The sequence below is a fragment of the Haplochromis burtoni genome, unplaced genomic scaffold (assembly GCF_018398535.1).
Source record: "Haplochromis burtoni strain Fernald_Lab_line unplaced genomic scaffold, NCSU_Asbu1 Contig_930, whole genome shotgun sequence".
Taxonomy (NCBI): Eukaryota; Metazoa; Chordata; class Actinopteri; order Cichliformes; family Cichlidae; genus Haplochromis; species Haplochromis burtoni.
The window spans coordinates 6,487-25,197 of NW_024583291.1; the positions used below are offsets into that span (position 1 = coordinate 6,487).

The following is an 18,711-nucleotide window of genomic DNA, read 5'->3' on the forward strand; positions in this document are numbered from 1 at the left end:
TATAAATCCAATCCATTATTATTATGTAAAACAATTGTACTCCAGTTCTGAAACCTTTCATTTGAAAACCTGTGTTTGCTCCTGAAGCTCCTCTGGGTGTGGACCCTGCTGCTGGCACAGTGACTAGTTATACAGAGACAGAGGACAGGGACATATGAGACAGAAACAGACTTAGCAATTATCGCTTCTGACATTTAGTAATAACGCAGTACTTACAGCTCTGCTTGTGTAGTTTTACAGGTGACATGCTCAGCATTGCGTCCTCCAGGTCTTTATCCTCATCCATCCCTATGATGCGGGCAACAATTAGATAAATATATAATGAACTTATATTTCACATCAACACTGTTATTAAAATATTATTAAAACAACTTACCCAGGGGTTTAGTTGGAGCATTTGTGGAAGCAGGCGCAGACTGCTGCAGCTTATGCATCCGTGTTCCTTGACTGCAGCTCTTCCTCATGATAAGGTCTGCATAGCTGTCACCTCTGCCGTCCCAAATCTCCTTCCAGGTGCTCTTGGCTCATGAGCCAAAGCCAACCAGCTGATCATCCTCAGAGGCTTTTGCAGCAACACTCACTCTGCTGGCCTCATAGTCCAGAAGAGCTTTTATCTCTGCAAAGCTGAGGGTATACTGTACAAATGAATGCAAGCTCTCCTTGCCATGCCCTTCTTCCAAAGAGGTCCCTGCATCCACTTCTTTCCTGAGATCTTTGATCAGGTACATGGTGTACCCGACATCATTCTCCAGAAGCCACCGGAAAGATTTCCCTTTATATTTTCCAAACTGCAGGATGTACTCTCCCTGCACTTCCTTCATGTTGGAGGCATCCCCTCCTCTCTGATAGATGACAGTCAGAGCATCGTCCTCCCTCACAGGTGCAGACTTGTCCTGAAGCTTGGGGTCATTTTTAATCCGTCGAGCTTCTTTTGACGAGTCCTGGAGAAGGTATCCAAGTGGCCCCTTGCGGAACGCCACAGAGATTTTCCCTGGATATGGCGCAACAAACCTTTGTGCATCTTGACATGCAGTGAAAAAATAAACAATTGTATTAAACAAAATTGATTCCAAACAGAAACAAAGACATTCCAGGTTATAATCTTGCTGCTGGGTTTAGACAGCAGGATGCAGGAGAACAATAAAGAGACACAATTTGAAAGAACATTGACAACATTTGCGATAAAATTGTTTTTTCCTCCAGGTATAACAAACTGTTCTGTCTGTAAATAAAAACCTTTCATGGTTGAATGATTATCTGCAAAATTTGTGATAACTGCTTAGCAGTCATGGCACATAAGAATTGCTGGTAGATTATCAACATATCTATTTAAGCTATCGTGTTTATTCATACACGAGTGGGCATTGCTCATGTTAGAGAGATATCAAGACAGACTTTCGCATTGATAAGATTACTGCCCATTACAAGATGAAAGCAATACATTTTTTAAGCAGGTTCAGTCATTTAGCATGTCATCTCATAACAAGCCACTTATCGGTTATTTAATTGTACCACATTATAGTAATGTCAGTGTCACAGCAGTCAGAAACCTACAAAGTTTATTTAACAGTAAAACACGTCAATGAAACACGCAATTTATTTAACTAAGCGATGGATGCTTCGTAAATGCAATCGCAACACGCCTATTACCTGTAATATACACCTGTAAATGTATTCTGTTTGTTTATTCTTATTTCAAACGACGTTTCTTACCTTTGATCAATGAATGAGGAGCGTTGGGATGTGTTGCGAGAGGTGAGTTACTTGTTTTCTCTCCCGAAACGTAAAAGAGGAGATTTTTTCAAAGTGCCGCCGCATCTCAAACTCGCAACAGCGCCGGAAGACCGTAGTGGCCAAAAATATATCACACCCGTAGTGCTTTAGCGCTACCATAGAGAATGAATGGGAAACAGTTTAGGGCCGTTTAGCTAAACAAACCCAAGCATCGCGCGGGGGCATTTAGATTAATGTCCACAATGCCCCGAACCGCGCTTTCAGTCTGCCAAAAGCATATCCAATGTGCATTCGAGCTCGAATGGTCATTAAATAAAAAGATCAGCCACACTGATCATTTTATTAAAAATGAAAGAATTTAGACAGTTTTTAACTCTCAGTGATGCCGCAGTGTGTGTTTGACTTTGGGACCTGAAGCGGAGTCTGAACTCGGAAATTAAACCTAGTCCTTTTTTATGCTTTTTAAAAAAAACGAATACACGTAACAGTCAACTGTCTTCAGCTGCAGCAGAGTGGCGCAGCGGAAGCGTGCTGGGCCCATAACCCAGAGGTCGATGGATCGAAACCATCCTCTGCTATCTGTTTTTGTACCTTCAAGATTTCTGACGTAATTCAGTGATCCCAATCTTTATGCATTTCCCACACAGCTCATGGATGACCGGTTAAATTCAGTGTCCTTTTTTAGTGATTAGAGGTTTCTTATATGAAGTTCATTTTTACATTATTTCTCACTGGACATGAACCTCACGTAAAATACAATCTCGCGAGACGCCACGTTGTTTGGACTACGTTGAACGTGTCTTCCTAGGTAGGCTGCGGATAGGAGTGTTTACAGGGATGCGCTCGTTTAGAGACAAAGATCAGTGTATACATTGACATTTCTAAAGATGGCTCACGCAGCAGCTGCTCTTCTCGTCCTGTAACCGCCTGAGTTCAGACCGAGCAGTAGCTGCAGTGGAGCCTGATAACTGACAGCTAGTGGACACTGAGCCCAGAGTCGTCCAGCTCTTCGTTGTGATATGGCGGAGAGCGGGTCGTCAGCTGAATTCTCCAGCTCCCTGACGAGCTCCAGTCTTCCACCGCCGAGGACCCGCATCTTCAAAATCATCGTCATCGGGGACTCTGGGGTCGGGAAGACCTGTCTCACTTACCGCTTTTGTGCCGGCAAGTTCCCCGAGAAGACCGAGGCCACGATCGGGGTGGACTTCAGGGAGAGACTGGTCGAGATTGACGGCGAAAATATCAAGGTGTGTACTGCAGAGGAGCTTCATTGTTACACATCCAGTTCCTCAGGGTGTCTTGGCTGGACTGCAAGGTTCAACGACAACACAAAACGGTTTATGCTATATGGTGATTGACAGCTAGTGGCAGGTCTTATCAGTGGGCCTCTGATCAGGTCCACTGCAGCAGCTATGTAAAAAATGCCTTCAGTAGTACTTGGGACATGTTTTACTTCAACCTCACTGGATACCAACCCTGATGTGCAGGTCATTAAGATAAGATGGGGCCTGATTATTTAAGACCTTGTATGTGAGGAGCAGGATTTTGAATTCTGGATTTAACAGGAAGCCAAAACAGGAGAAATCTGCTCTCTCCCTCTAGTCCCTGTCAGGACTCTTGCTGCAGCATTTTGGATCAGCTGAAGGTTTTTCAGGGAGTTTTTTGGACTTCCTGATAATAATGAATTACAGTCGTCCAGCCTGGAAGCAATAAATGCATGAACTAGTTTTTCAGCGTCACTCTGAGACAGGATATTTCTAACTTTAGAGATGTTGGTGCACATATTACACACAATGAAGAAAGCAGTCTTACATATTTGTTTGAAGTTTGTTTGAAGGACATGTCCTGGTCAAAAATGACTCCAAGGTTCCTCACAGTGTTACTGGAGGCCAAGGTAATGCCATCCAGAGTAAGAATCTGCTTAGATACCATATTTCTAAGATTTTTAGGAGCAAGTACAATAACCTCAGTTTGATCTGGTTTTAGAAGTGGTGCCACTGACTAGCCAATATTTGGTATGCAGTCTGTTGACGTCACATTTTCAGACCACCTGGCTGGTATGGAACCCCAACCGAGAAGGTACTGAAAAGGTATCTTGTACCGGGTAGTACCAGCTAATGGAAAACCCTAACAACAGAGTCGAGTCGACCGGAGTAGGTACTAGTGGAAAATGGCTATAGATAAGCATTACACAGTCACTGACTGAGTGTATAAGAGAAAGAACTTTGAACATATTTAGACCAGGTATTTCAGTTAATGAGCTAGCTGCATCAATGATCTGCACAGATATTTGGATTTCTGTGTCGCATAAGTGTGATCGTAAAGGGCTTCATTTGCTGTGGCTGCACAATTGCAGGCACTGCACTACAGGAGTGCCAGCGACACATACGTCATCATAGGAAAGTAATACAATAAGAACAGCTGCTGTGGTATCTCCAGTTGGCAGTTAATTCAGTTAACTGGCATTAACAATGACAGCCACATTTCAAGACTAACTGACTCTTCCCTAATTTCTAATACTGATGCACAGATCATGAGACCTGCAACAATGTAGAAACAGTGTGTCAGTGTTGTGTTTGTAATGGTGTTTGGCTGACAGTAGAACTTAGTGACACAATAATATGGATAAAAACACAGTTCTAGTTTGGACTGTTCTAACTAAAACCACTTGGAGCAGTCAGTAAGATTAGAAAAACGGTATAATAATAATAATCTTATTATAATAATGAATGTAATTTGTGAGTAAATGACATCACTGCTTGTCTTCTGGCAGGATTTCACTTCTGTATTGTCTCGTACAGATCCAGCTGTGGGACACTGCAGGCCAGGAGCGTTTCAGGAAGTCCATGGTGCAGCACTACTACCGCAACGTGCACGCTGTTGTCTTTGTCTATGACATCACCAACGCTGCCAGCTTCCACAGCCTCCCTGCTTGGATCGAAGAGTGCAAGCAGCACGCACTGGGCACAGAGGTACCCAGGATCTTAGTCGGAAACAAGTGTGACCTCCAAGACTCCGTGCAAGTAAACACGGACTTGGCTCAACAGTTTGCAGACGCCCACTCCATGCCGCTGTTTGAGACATCTGCAAAGAATCCCAACAGCCAAGGAGACAGAAACTATGGAAATAGTGACCATGTCGAGGCTATTTTCATGACAGTCGCCCATAAGCTGAAGTCTCAGAAGCCCCTGGTGCTCAGCCAGCCCCCTGAGGCATCAGGGGGAACCATCAACCTAAACAGGGGGCGGGATGATGGGGGGGACGGGACCAGGAGCTGGGGCTGCACCAGCTGCTGAGATAGGCTAACGGAGAGGATAGAAGAAGACGAGCTCGGCCCAAGGTGGCTGATGAGGTTGGAGGCAGACGGGGCAGAGCGAAGAACGGATGTCAAAAAAGAGAAAATTGTTCTTAAAAAATGGCTTCACAATCAGAACAACAGATGAATGTTTCCAGTAGAGGATATATTAGTTCACTGCTTGTGCTTAACTGACTTATAACCATTTGAGGCAGTATGTGACTGTCTAGGATTGGCAGGGTTCACGGAAATGAACTGTGCCAATGAATGATTGGAAAACTGGGGCCAAAAATCTGATATTAAATCAGTAATTATTCGTTTAACTCCTTCAGTAGAGGCAGATATGTAGGGTCAAAATAACAGAGCACTTTACAAAGTAATGCACTACATGCCGTTTAATTAGACTGTATGTTAGAAGAGCGGTGTCACTGTGGTATTATAATGTTTGCAGACTGCATTATCTTAAAGGTGTTGGTCATGTTATCTCTGCCCCCCTCGTGGGTGTAACACTCCACAGGTGGCTGGTTTTAGTTGTCTCATCAAAGGCTCCATGTGAAGTTTGCATCTAAATAGTATTTTCACTCTTTGTTTATGTTGAGTGTGAATATGCAGATGCAGTATTCTGAATATTTCACATGGGATCTGGTCTTCCCAGTCCACGGTCTATGTTTCTATTCTGGGACACCATCAGACTAACTTTTCTCAAGTAACACTACATTTAATTCTTTATTCCTGGGACTTTGAATTTCCAGTGTATCCCCTCTGTTCATACACTTTCTTCTGATTGGTCGCCCTCCAGAAGCTGAGGGTGTTTTTGCTGAACTGCTTGCTTTCTTAGCTTGTTATCACCATTAATGCTAAAGTTAATTATAAGAAGCAGAAACAGGCGCGTGCTAGCAGAGTGTGCAGACCGTTAAAAACAGCGGCTACAACTATGAGTTGAAAACTTCACAGGGTGCCTTTAAATCCTGTTGCTTTTACTCCAGTGATTAAAAAATTGTCCACTTATATTAATATTCTGTGTGTAACTTAGTCATAACAAGTTCACTGAAATACTAAATTGGAATGAAATGCATGGAGGGAACAATATCCACATTATTGACTTTTTATAGAAAAAGTGGAGTTTTTTCCACTCGGTTTTGGGCTGATTCAACCTTTCTTTTTCCTCCTACTATATGAACTTTATTATTATGCCGAAGTGAAGTTTGTTTAATATTAAGAGTAGATGGAAAGTAAAGAAGTATGATTACTTCAATGACAGTTTTACAGAGTGGTTTCGTAAAGTTAAAGGCAAATTTTAGCTATTTGTCAATTATTAGGACAACCTCAAACCACGGCAGGGTCTGGGAGCATGTACAACAATCATGTGTCCATTATGACCAATTCATCACATCTTTTCCAGCCAAACAAAAAGATTCAACATCAAGTTCATGCCGTGATGTCTGCTACTGGCATCGCACCTAGTGAACCACTCCCGTCTGTGTCAGCTCACTTTTATTTTTACAGCTGAAGCTGCTTCAGAGAAAACGATATTAATCCACTTCCTGTTCCTCCTAACAGTGGGGGAAACTGCTAAGGTGTTTTCAGTGCATGTACAGTCATTGCTAACCACAGCTACCAGTAGATATACTTGGTACTTAATGTCCTGATAAATGTTCCAGGGAAGCACAAAACCATCCACATAATTACGAGACAACTCAAATTTGTTTTTTGAGCAAAATCTTTGCTAATAAATTGTTTGTAAACGTAGCATTAGCATTAGCGGACAGTTAACAAATGGTATTATCTTTCGCACCTTTACTGAAACATTGTGCCAATAAAAGGTGAGGAAATGATCAAGTCTTTTTCATGTCAGGCCGTAATATAGCTCCTCATAATTGGAGCTAAAATATCCAGGAAATCATGGCTACCATCTAGCTGCTAATCTAGTTTGCTAATTTCCTGTTTTTGTTTCACTTCTGATCAGTGGGAGGAACTGGTAAGGTGTTTTCTATGTATGTACAGTCTGTGTGCAGCAGTTGTTGTTATTATTAGGCCTTTAAATGAACCTTTGTATACTGCAATAGAGTACCACAGGAAACAGTCTGAAAAGAGCTAGCACTGTTTCACTCTCTTTTCTCCAGGTTTTTGTTTTTGAATGGATTTGCTTCCTGAAACAAGATCTGTAGTTTTGCTATAACATAAAAACTGGGACTAAATACCCTGCTGATGAACACTGAGATTGTGGCATTGCAGAAGTTGCCAGGAATATAAAATGTAACAGGACCTATAGCTTAATAAATAAATTTAAATACATTTTTATTAAGATATCGATAAATCTTGAAAAACCTTTGGCTTTTTGAAACATTTTAGATTGATGCTAATGTTCTAAGATGCCCCACAAAAATATGGCGCTATTCCTTTTCCAATTCCTAATCTTGTCTGTAATTCAGGAGCAATGACATATAAGGAATGTGCTCAGTCAGTCAAACGGGAACCTGTAAGGGAAATACTGGTTAAATACTGCTTTTTATGTGTAGGGTACAATTCTGCTGGCCAATCAGATGATTAAAACAAATAAGTTAAGTATGTATCAATGTGGTGGCGGTGACGCCAGCCATCATCCACCCACGATGCATTCTTCAGATCCCCTCCCAGGTCATTAAGCCCTCACTCACACCTTTGTCTGTGTGACCATAACAACTCACCGGATGGTGGGGAGGGGGGGACACCTGATGAAGGATTGACACCTTGGCTAGAGATGTGAATCTGCTCTGGAACCACCTCCAAGAGGACAGTTCATCAAAGGGTTAAATACCCGGGACTCTCAAGCTTTAAATAGTTTTTTCTTTACAAAAAAGGGAAAATTAACTATCAGGCAAATTGTTATTGCAGACATTGCGCTGACCTTGAATTTCCCTACTTCATAGTGCGTCGCTCAGGTGTCTTAACATGTGGAGTAATGTCTACATCCGCTACTTAGATTACACATAAGCTTGTGATATAATACTAAGCATGTCTGGCAGCATTCTACAATAAATGCCATCATCCCGTCCACAAGCAGCGACGGCCCCTTTGCTGGTGTCCATAGAGTCATTTTGTGGCTTTGTGTCAGTTTGTGCATGTCTGACCACAGCTGGTACACTAGAGACACACAGTAAATGAAAACACCACTTTCTCTCAGGACGTGCTGTTCACAGCCCAAGCATCTGTGGAGCCTGTCAGTGATGTGACTGGAATGGGGGGGGGCACTGCGTGGGTTTTAATTGTTGTGGGCTCGGCTGCTTTTTTCTGTTCGCAAAGTGTCCTTTGTTTTCATTCCAAGTCCGCCTTCACACTGGGCTCTACTGTAACTTCCTTTGGTTTACTTTTGTTCTTTAAAGATGCAAGACAGGATTGCTGTATATCTTACTGTAAATGGGCCGAAAGAAAAGAATTAAATCCATTAAACTGGTGGAGAAAAAAGGAGATCCTGTGGTTTTATGTGCAATAATGTTTCAGCTCTCCAACAGTTCAGTCCAATTTGTATTTAATGCATACATATTAAATATATTAAGTCAGAGCAAAAGTCATTCACACAGCGTAAAAAGAATTAAACATGAAAGTACTGACACGACGCACACACAGGTGTTCAGGCTTTGGCAAGTTTAAATGAGTCTGACTGTGGAATTGTGAGGCCATTAACCAAAAGAAACTGCCACAGCGCAACAATTCGTGTCTCTCCAACAGATCTGTAAAAAGTCCCGTTTTTCAAGACTTGGCATCTTGAGCTTCACTTGAATTATGTAATTCCGCCTCTGCCTGTGCTCAGAAGTAAACCCATAGACTTTAGCTTTAAATATAATGAACCTGCAGTCAGAAGGAAGCAAGCAGGAGTATGAAGTCCCCAACAGGCATGGTGTCAGGTCAGTCTGCTGTATGGGGGCAGGTTGGAGGAACCCTCCTCTTCTTCTGGATCGTCTTTGTGAGTCGTTTGAGCTGGAGAGTTAAACAGCCTGTTGTCTCCTCCTGCTGGACACACATGAGAACTTCATTACAGGACTGCTGAGAGTTGGACAACAAAAAACAGAAACACGGGCGAGACTTAGGTCCCCTGAGTTTGTGGTGCATAAAGGCGCGACTAGTTAATGGGTGGGACGTTTATTAGAAGTCTCTGGATCATAATGGTGGCCCGCTCAGCCTATGTGGTTTGGCATCAGAAAAACGATGCTGTTGTTTTGCAGATTAGATTCAAGCCCCTCCCACAATGCTTCATGTGACAAGTACAAGAAAAAAGATTAATGAATATGTTTCAGAGGAAGAGTGCTCATGCTACTTCCTTTTACCACTAGAGACCGATCAGGCACACTGCTACACAAACCTGACAGAGCAGCACACTAATGTGGATGCCCCCGTGACCTTTGAACCTGCTGCTTCATTGTACATGATTGTCTCATTCTCTGTCAGAGGCTTCATGGTGAGATTTCCTGAGTAGTGTCTGAAATTTCTTTCTTTGTTATCATTGTTTGGTGATAAAACACCAACACACACTTAACCTAAATCCACCACATTAAAATGTTATATGCTGGGTTCACCTTGATTATTGAGAAAATTTCCTAACAGAGGATCCACATTTAAAGCTTACTCTGCAAAGTGCACATCTCCGTGTCCCCGGGATCACACTGAGGAACCAGGCTCTCCTGAAAACACACACACGACACATAGTGAACAAAGTGAAGTGAAAACAGAACATCCAGGTGTGGCCTCGTGAGAACCCCACTGTGATTATGTCACACTGGTTAGTAAAGGGTTTTTTTTAAAGACGTCACCAGCTTGGTTTTATGAAACTGGACATGAGAACCAAGGGGTGGACCAACTAAGAAATGAAGACACACTGGACTTATATGGCAGCAACCTGACAACCACAACGCCCACCCTTAATCATATCTGGCCTTAATTGCCTTGTTTACTCCAACTGGAACCATCATTTTGAAAATAATCATAAGACGCGTAAGATAAGATAGGCTTTATTAGTCCCACAGTTGGGAAATTCACAGCACTTTGTAATGAGACGTTAAACTAATCAGAGAGCGCTTGCTGATATCACACAATCAATAAACCAGCTCAAACAGCTGGGCCATTTTCCTGCAAACATTTAGGATCCGCTTCATTAGGTACGCCTGTCCAAAGCCCTTTTGATGTAAATGTATAGTGTGCTGCACTTCCCTGTTGATGCCAGAGATCAGAGCCAGACTATTTCAATCTGATACTGATGCAACGTGAACTCAAATAAGCACCCGTTATGACCAAGGTGTGGCGAAGAGAATCTCAGAAAGCACAGCCTTGTTGAACTTTGAATCAAACGGGCTAAAGCAGAAGACGCCGTTGGGTGCTGCTCCTATGAGCCGATCAGGTCACAGTGACTCACCAAAATGTTATCAACTGCGCACGGCTCCATCCTGGCTTTCAGCTGCTCCTCAGGATGCTGGTGCCACTTGTAATGGTGGAGACACTTTTGGAGACGCGTTATAAATGAAGCTGACCATGTCGTCTTTCAGTGTGCTCATCTTCTGATGGCTGCACAGCGTCACAAAGCTCATCTCAAACAGCTCAGTAACACCGAGTTCGCTGCACTCAAATCACCTCCACAGTCACCACACCTCAATCCATTACAGGGATGTGGCAGAGTGGGAGATTTGCATCAGGGATGTGCAAATGGCAAATCTATAGCAACTGCTGCAACTGTCAGTATGGACCAAAATCTGCAGCATCTAGTCTGGAAACATGCGGCGCTATGCTGGAACTAGCAAGCTGTAACTAATATTTTAGGCTAATGTTAGCAGCTCCTTAGTGAATGTGGACAATCCTACGAAAACAACCATAGGTAGCTTCTTTTTTTGTTTAAATCTGTGTGGCAAACACATTTAGTCCTGACCAGTTTCTTTGTCCAAGTATGTTTACAACATAAAAACGTTCTGCACGTGTTATTATTAGTTCATGTTTTTCTTTAGTTAAAAACCAGAGTCGTCTTCCTCTCCAATACACCGTTACTCATATTTTAATGTGAGGGTTATCATGTTGCTTTAATCTTAGCATTTTCAAATGAAATCGTGACTTTCAGGGTTCTTGTTCCTTACAATTACAGCACATTAGAGTAAATTTGACCTTTATGTGTTTTTTGTTCATTCTAAATAAATAATTTGAGATGAAAACATGTTATGATTTTTTATTATGCTGTCCTTACCAGTCCAGTTCTGGCATCATAGCAGGCACACAAGGGGATGCTGCGACAGCCCATGTAGCCGATGACAGAGGAGAAAACCAGGCTGATGGCGCAGGTTAGCAGGATGGTGGCGTTGGCACCTTTCACCATCCGATGAAGCACAAACGTCTGTGCAGGGAGACGAACAATGTTACAGCCATGAAGTGTGTGTGTAATAAAGAAATGGGGGGAGATCAGAGTGAAATTATCTCTCTAAATCACCAGCACCGAAACAAAAAGCTGCACATTTATTTATCCCTCCATGTGTTGGACATTTTTGTTACACATTTCAGCAAACTACCCAAAAACAAAACAAAACTGGAAAGCCACAAGACATGTTTGTGTGTAATCAACTTCCATGAACTGTGGATAAGTCTGCATATATAGAGTCGTACAAAGGAGGGCATATAAAAAACATCAGGATGTGACAGACAGGCAGCACTGACGTCCCACATCCTTAGCAGCAACACCAGCTCACACATCCATGCTTCATCCTAGTGTCTGCACTACTGCGAAACAGCTGGCCAGAAGTGCTGCTGATGTGAGTCAATATCACATCAGGAGAACGCATAGCAAGGTTTCCCTCTCCAATAGGACGCCTCTGACATTGTTGGAAGATGTGAGCTTAAAGGCATGCTAACATGAGCTGCTGGTAAATATGTAAATCATCAACCCACTCAGAGGAACAGAAAAACAACAACAAAAAACCCAAAACATGGAATTTGATTCGTTTGTTTGCTGAACAACATTAATGTGTCAGGACATTCAGAAAGGTTATGCTAGGTTCCTGCACAAGTAACTGTGCAGGAGATGCAGGTGACCAGTGTCACATCTAAAATAATTGGAGACCTCAGATAAGGAACATGATAAATGGACCTGTTCCTATAACACTTTCTACTCTGAGCACTCAAAGCAACTTGCCTCATTCACCCACTTGCACAAACACTTCTTATCTAACATTCACACACACATTCACACTCCGATGGATGTACTGGAGAGCAACCTGGGGTCAGTATCTTCCCAAAGGATATTTGGCATGCAGACTGGAGCAGACAGGGATTGAACGTATTTTCCTGAATGTTTCAACCACTTTACCCCTGCAGATGATCTTGAGAAGTTAAAGTTCCTGAAACTCGTTGTGTAAAAGCACCTCAAGCTGGTCATTCACAACAGCAGGACCTGTTAGTTCTTGATGAAATGCAACCAGGTCTTATTTACTACAACTGACTTCGTCAAGAAATGAGTCACTGATTAAAACAGTGATTGTGTGTGTGCAGGTTACCACTTCAGGACTGTTGTGGTGATGGAAGACCTCTTTATCCTCCTGCCCATAGGTGAGGGTCAGACAGGAGTAACTTGATATGATGATTGCAGCCAAAACAGACAGGCCTGAGGCCACCACCATCACACTCACCTGAGGACAGACACACAAGTTCAGCCAAAGAAAGAGGACTCTGTGCTTATGTGTGTACGACTACCTTTTAATGAAGCCAAGTTTGAGTTTCAAACCATTGGAGAAAGGACATTTTTAGAAAGTGAATACAGTCTGGCTGGTTCTTACAGCGCTCCAAAGAGCTGTATGAGTTTCGTATTGGTTTAGAATTAGGTGTAGGGCGGGGTATCGGTTTGTTAGAGTTCGATTAGAGAACATGTTGTCTGAAGAGGAAAATAAATTAAGTACATCATAAACTTTCTTCTTCCACACTGGACCATCTGCATCTACCTCGCCTGGTCCCTTGCATCCTTGACCATCATAATCCAAATAATTTATTTTTAGTCCAAAGCCCTGTTGATGGACTGAACAGGAACCTGCAGGTGGCAGATTTAATATGTAAACATTAGCAGGTTGGCAGGTGAGGAAAGGCCCAAATCCAAGTTTCAACCAGAGGTCCTTAAACGGTTCTTTATTGTGACAGGGCTGCTGAAGTAACACCCATCACACACTTGTATCTGTGTGAAGTTTCTCTGGCTGTAGTGCTCAGAGTGCAGTGTGGGGGACAAACATCAAATAACAGATGAGTTCAGCAAAGGTGCATGGTTGGCCTTTAATGCGAATGTGAGAGATGCACCAACACCTTAACTAAAGTACAACTCTGAATTTACTCCTCCTACTTTGCGGAATCTTTTTATTTTTATTTTCTTGTTACTTGTTATTTTTGTTTGCTTGTTTTCCAGAGAAACGGACACGGTCATTCATTCTAAAAGTCCTGCTGATGTTATCAGTCAAGAATAAATGGCAACCATCACACTGACCAGTACTGGGTTCTTCCTCTGGGAGGCAAACAGCGCCAGCACACCTGGAGAGGCCATGATCTAAAGAAAGTGACACAGTTTAAAATGCAGGGAGAAAGTCTTTAACACTGTTCACGCGGAAGTCCTCCGTGTATTTCTCACGGAGAGAACGCTACTGGTTGCCTAAAGCTTTGGTGAAAACAGTGCTTAGAAGAAAAGTGATGACAAAACAAGGATCCTAGCGGGAGATCTAAGTGACGAAACCCGTTCAGTTTTATACCCGAACAGGCAGGTGTCCTGCGGGTTTGTGTTATACTGAATGCCCGTTAGTCTCACCAGTCCTCCCCACAGCGGCGTCCTGGTGGTACTCAGCGGAGTGTCCTTGCGAAAAACAGCGTCCATGAGCCCGCAGACCACACAGAGACCAGCACAAGCCACCTGGAGGATACCGAGGCCGAGCACGCCCTTCTGGTTAAAAATAAAGTACCTGTACCGGTCCATGTCCGGGTGCTAACCCGACGCAAAGCACCCTGAAGTCCTTCGTGTGCCAACTCGGGTCAGAAGAAAAGTGGAGCTGCTGTGGAAACCTGAAGTTACTTTGATGCTCGCAGCGGCTTTATAAACACGAGTCCCGCTACCGACACCTGTGTCGTTGTTGTTCTCGCCCGACGGCCCTTTTATCGGGTAGAGTGAATCTTCCGGGCACTCGACGGATCTCGAGGTTGGTTCAGCAGGTAGGAAGTTTATCCGTTAACCTGTGCCCGGCGGCAGGTGGAGAGCAGGAAGGGATTTCCGAGTCCAGAGTCTGGACCGTGGGCAGCCAAGCCCCACCCTCACTGCAGGTTTAACACGCACACTGTGGAAGCTCCTGACCTTAAATCCAACCCGGTCCTTTCGGCGTGGAGTGTCCGTGCTCGCCACGGTCCAAAGACTGTCAGCCCTGCGACCGGCCCGGTCTCCTAAGCTGCACAACGATGGGCAAAACCAGGAACGAAAATGGATGGACTCTGAAAACAGCGATCCTCTCAACTGTGTGGATTTTTGAGCCACGATAATCAATGAAATCGATAAGACACGTTGCATAGAAGAAGCTAGGCTTTCCCCTGAAATAAAACTTGCTTTGGAGCCCCCAGACTTTCCCGATTTAGACAACATTTTGATCCATCTCTCATCTCTGTCAGGTTAATGGTTATTGCACAAGTAGCTTTATGGAGAAGTTTACAGAACATTGTTTTGCTGCAGTAAGAAGCTGTTCTTGTACAGCGTGAGTTTACAGGTTATCTTTAAGATCTTGATCATGATTTTCTTTCTACACCTAATCCACACGAACCAAACCTTTAGGATCCAAGCAGTCTTTCTATTCTTGCACCTGTATGATGTCCGGCACACGGCTCTTATTACAAGTACGCAAGTAAACTGTGAATCACACAAAGCTAGAGTCAAGGAATAAAAATACGGAAGCCAAGATTGACTTTCATGTTTACCAAGTAGCCTCCTGGACATCTGACACCAGAGCGGTGAAAACTTGTTTTCTTCAGTGACTGTATTTGTGTTTTTGTAAACATTAAAATATTAATGATAGCGCTGTTTTGGCTGATGTGATAAATCAGGACACAGGATAATGAGCACATGGGTAAAGAGAGGATGAGAACTCGTCAATAGTCTGTCCTCATCGTTTTATAAATCAGCAGCGATGTTATGGGGGTCGTTGCTGCTACAGGAGATTCTACCAATTAAAAATTAAAACAAAAAAAGTCGAAACTTTCCATTCTTGTGTCTTAAGATGATGATGCATGCAGACTGGGTTTCCTTACCTTGTACTTTTATTTCCGAGAGCATATGCACACAGATAGTTTGGTTAGAAAAGTGAAACAAGCTCACAGGTGAGTAATGGCAGACATTCCATTATTTTCTCCCAAAGTTCTTGGATTAGAAACGCCCTTTACAAAGCTCAGGGAGTGCAGTACCTAACCACTTCAGATCTTAGAAATAAATTAGCCACTGCGATGTTTATCCTGTACAGCAAGTAAACAGATCTGTCAAGTTACACTTTATGAAATGTATAGATTGGGATACGTAAATTAGTGCAAATGAAGTGTGGGCTGAACAGTTTGCAACAGATGACACAAAGACTGTGGGGTCCAAATAGTGGTGTTTGGAGGGGAGCTCTGTTAGGTAAACAGCAGCTAGAAGACGCACACAGTGAGTGAGGATTCAGACAGTGGAAACTGAAGGAAGTCATCATTGCACAGAAATCTTGACTTGAATGAGGGTGTGTGTGATGAAGAGGATGTCAGACAGAGCGGCGCCTCCAGCCACAGATGTGTCTCCTCTAATATCATTTGGTTTCTTGCATAGTTCTTGTGTTTCTTTGGCCTGAGAGAGGCCTCCAATCATCCTGAATTGCTCAAGTAGTATTCCATTTGAATACTAAACTTGGTAACTTTGCAAATATTTCTCTAATATCAATTGCCACAATGCTCCAGCAGTCTTGTAAGGTGGTAGCACAGGTAGAGGGGAACGTCCAGAGGTATTCATCTGCAATCTCACTGTCCAGTAGGAGCCCCTCCTCTCTGCTCAAACGCCTCTAGCTCTCGCTTGTACCAATCAGGAGCCTCCGGGCCATTTTTTCCAGTTGGCTGGTGATCGTAACCGTAGGCGACCGTTAGCTCCTCATCTTTTTGCACAGCCCTCAAGGTTCGGATGCACTTGATTGGCCCAAAACGAGGATGGACAAACCTGTGCAAACCCAGGATAAACACAAATGCACAAAGTCAGGCAAGAAACACTACTTTGTGCTTTCATTGTGAGATATGCTACAGTGACGTCTGTCATGGTACCACAAGTTAGATGCTTAGTATATTACCGGGTCTCGGGGCAAATCTTTGGAACATTTTTGGTGTAGGAAAGGTGATATGAGACAGGGCCGGAGGCAGGATGTACCATGGACTGGTCCTATTAGAATCACCCACTGCCCTAAGTGGCAGTGGGTGAAAGTGTTGTTTAAAATAGTTAACTAAAGTTAACTAAAGTAAACAGGTGCCTGAATTTATTCTCAAAGCATCTAACTTTGTGTTTTAGAGACTTCTACATTGTACTCTCAGATGGTGCAGCAGGCTAACGCAGGCTAACACAAGGATAGAATACACGGAGCTTCCACATGAATGGTACAACGGTTATTTTATTGAATGGGATGGCAAACAATGCTCTAAGCACCTGCTCCTGGAAAGAAACCTTGCTGGTTTACAAAGACGAACACGTAAATAAATAAATGTGTGCATGATGAGAGTAATGATGGTTGATTGATGACCCTGAACTCAGTGTTTACTCTACACAGATGAGATATAAGCTGCTAATGCTAATATTTGCTTATAAAAACAACTACTGGTTTAACTTTAAAACTTGACAGTGCTCACATGCTAAGTTAGCTTTTTGTCATTTGAAGCTTAGTAAAATAAAATAATCAAATCGCTACATGTCGCTAGTTCAATGAGCTCTTAGCTCAGGCTTTCCTGAGCAGCTGTATCGTTTGTCATCTTTGTACAAGTGTGGCCAACTACACAGAATAACTGCAACCTGTGCCAAGAGGTATATATGAATATAGCATTAGCCTCCTTACACTGACTAGCCCCCCAAAAAAAACAAAACCAAAGAATCCACTGCTGGTGCTGATGTGATATTTTCCATAACAACATTAATGGGACCATTGCTGTTAGGGGGTTAAAGCAGGGTACATGTACTTTTTTCTCTCTTGATCTTTAACTTGCTGTTACTGGAAGGGGAATAACCACATGCAAATCAGGTGTTCACTGTCCAGGCTATGGCTCACTGTTCAAACACAATAACACTGTGTTATTAAGACAGCATGACCACTGAACTGTTCAAACTGTCTCCGTGGTTCTCAGTTCTGACAGGTGGGGCACAAGTTACCTGGCAGAAAAGTCGCGCTGAACTAACTTTTACGGCAGAACAAAGAAATTTATAATTAATTAGGATTAATAATATGCACATCTGCTGAAAGCTGCAGCCGTGTGTCCAAGTCGACAGCCGCAATAAGAAGTGCACTGAAAAGCGTGAACACGTGGTCGGGTCTGTCGTGCATCGTTTACAGTGGTGCCGAAAACCAGGACTGGGCCACGAGAGACCCGACCACGTGTTCACATTTTCAGTGCACTTCTTATTGCAGCTGTCCACTAACACACTGGGCTGCAGCTTTTGTGCTACAGCCTACACACATCAACAACAACAGGACCCAGTTCATTCAGTTTTAAGCCAGCGAGGCATGATTGGGGATTGGCGCGATCGGCTTGATCAGGTGTGCCCGTCTCCCCTGCAGCTGCAGACCATGCCCCAGCACAGCTCTGCAGTCAGAAACAGGCTCACTGCAGCCACTAAGAGTGAAGAGTATTAAACTCTCACTGAATTATATGTTTTCATCTCTGTGAACAAGTTTCTGGATTTCTTTTCTTTAATAAAACTAAGACTGAACTTTATTTTTCCATGTTTGGCAATGTTCACGTTCTATTTAACTTGTTGCGTTTTTGAAGAAGTGCTGCAGACTAATGAAGCAGTCTAGTGACAAAAGCCTCAAATAGTTAAATGAAAGTTGTTTGTTTAAAACAAAAATTACTGAAGGATTCATTGTGAATGACTTTGTTATCTAAATAAAGTTGCAGCTTTCTGTCACTGTTTTGCTTCGATGGGGCGTGAATGTGTGGGGAATGATGAAAAGGTTTGAGAACCACTGATCTAGCTGAGGAAAAACAGTTCTATTAAGAATAATTCCCTTCTGTATAACTCATCAAAGATTGCTTGATGTCTTCGGGAGCAGTAACAACATTGGTGGTGCATGACTACAGAAAGTCTTCAGCTGGTCTGAGTGAGGTTATTTCTGTTCAATTTGTAATCACATCAGGCTTCTTTTTTGTAAATGTCAGACTCTGCTGGTCAACCTGTCAGCTTATACTCACGGGTCATATTTGCAGTTGGGGATGAAAGAGTGGTTTGCTTTATGACCCAGAGACGCGCAGTATCTGTCCGCCTGGTCAAATGGCTGAGGGACGTCAATCACGGTATCCTCATCGAGTGAAATTGTGTTTCCATTCAGTGCCCAGTCCCTGCTGTCCACCTGATGAGTCACGGATAAAAACACAAAGAAAACACAAGCGCATTTAATGGGGATAATCCTACAGGCTGGGCCATTCATATGGATACAGCGTAACAACATGGG

At 43.0% G+C, this 18,711-nt stretch overlaps 3 protein-coding genes, 1 long non-coding RNA gene and 1 other non-coding gene across 6 annotated transcripts in view; 2 read left to right on the top strand and 3 right to left on the bottom strand.

Annotated features, from left to right (window-relative positions):
* Nucleotides 1-2,399, bottom strand: LOC102312730. The gene is made up of 4 exons (XR_317728.3): nucleotides 1,714-2,399; nucleotides 377-1,021; nucleotides 217-288; nucleotides 1-123 (listed from the first exon to the last, which is right to left on the bottom strand). It is a non-coding gene; the product is annotated as an uncharacterized LOC102312730 (long non-coding RNA).
* trnam-cau lies at nucleotides 2,241-2,312 on the top strand. Its single transcript has one exon. It is a non-coding gene; the product is annotated as a tRNA-Met (tRNA).
* A 130-nt stretch (nucleotides 2,400-2,529) lies between the features above and the next one.
* Nucleotides 2,530-8,463, top strand: rab33ba (RAB33B, member RAS oncogene family a). The gene is made up of 2 exons (XM_005951173.3): nucleotides 2,530-2,981; nucleotides 4,536-8,463. Exons 1-2 carry the CDS (start codon nucleotides 2,754-2,756, stop codon nucleotides 5,028-5,030), a joined length of 723 nt encoding a protein of 240 aa, XP_005951235.1. The 5' UTR covers nucleotides 2,530-2,753; the 3' UTR covers nucleotides 5,031-8,463.
* zgc:113425 (uncharacterized protein LOC541425 homolog) lies at nucleotides 8,372-15,156 on the bottom strand. 2 transcript variants are annotated; one of them, XM_005951172.3, is made up of 6 exons: nucleotides 13,818-15,156; nucleotides 13,503-13,562; nucleotides 12,532-12,663; nucleotides 11,232-11,378; nucleotides 9,633-9,687; nucleotides 8,372-9,016 (listed from the first exon to the last, which is right to left on the bottom strand). In XM_005951172.3, exons 1-6 carry the CDS (start codon nucleotides 13,980-13,982, stop codon nucleotides 8,910-8,912), a joined length of 666 nt encoding a protein of 221 aa, XP_005951234.1. In that variant the 5' UTR covers nucleotides 13,983-15,156; the 3' UTR covers nucleotides 8,372-8,909. The 2 variants fall into 2 exon arrangements, with proteins under 2 accessions (XP_005951234.1, XP_005951233.1); XM_005951171.3 differs by having other exon boundaries at nucleotides 8,372-9,019.
* A 126-nt stretch (nucleotides 15,157-15,282) lies between these two features.
* setd7 (SET domain containing 7, histone lysine methyltransferase) overlaps nucleotides 15,283-18,711 on the bottom strand; it is a 9,694-nt gene continuing 6,265 nt past the window's right edge. Inside the window, exons 7-8 of the mRNA XM_005951170.3 lie at nucleotides 18,452-18,609; nucleotides 15,283-16,220 (exon numbers count right to left, since the gene is read on the bottom strand). Coding sequence (XP_005951232.2) covers nucleotides 16,028-16,220; nucleotides 18,452-18,609 — 351 coding nt within the window. The 3' untranslated portion in view covers nucleotides 15,283-16,027. The remainder of the gene's footprint in view (nucleotides 16,221-18,451; nucleotides 18,610-18,711) is intronic.

What these genes read in the sequence shown, in the direction of transcription:
- rab33ba (XM_005951173.3), top strand. Translation starts at nt 2,754, where the DNA reads ATGGCGGAGAGCGGGTCGTCAGCTGAATTCTCCAGCTCCCTGACGAGC. An exon ending in TTGACGGCGAAAATATCAAG is followed by an intron (nt 2,982 to 4,535) that starts GTGTGTACTGCA and finishes TGTCTCGTACAG; the next exon opens with ATCCAGCTGTGGGACACTGC.
- zgc:113425 (XM_005951171.3), bottom strand. Translation starts at nt 13,982, where the DNA reads ATGGACCGGTACAGGTACTTTATTTTTAACCAGAAGGGCGTGCTCGGC. An exon ending in AGAGGAAGAACCCAGTACTG is followed by an intron (nt 12,664 to 13,502) that starts GTCAGTGTGATG and finishes GTCTGTCCTCAG; the next exon opens with GTGAGTGTGATGGTGGTGGC. An exon ending in ATGATGCCAGAACTGGACTG is followed by an intron (nt 9,688 to 11,231) that starts GTAAGGACAGCA and finishes GTGTGTTTTCAG; the next exon opens with GAGAGCCTGGTTCCTCAGTG.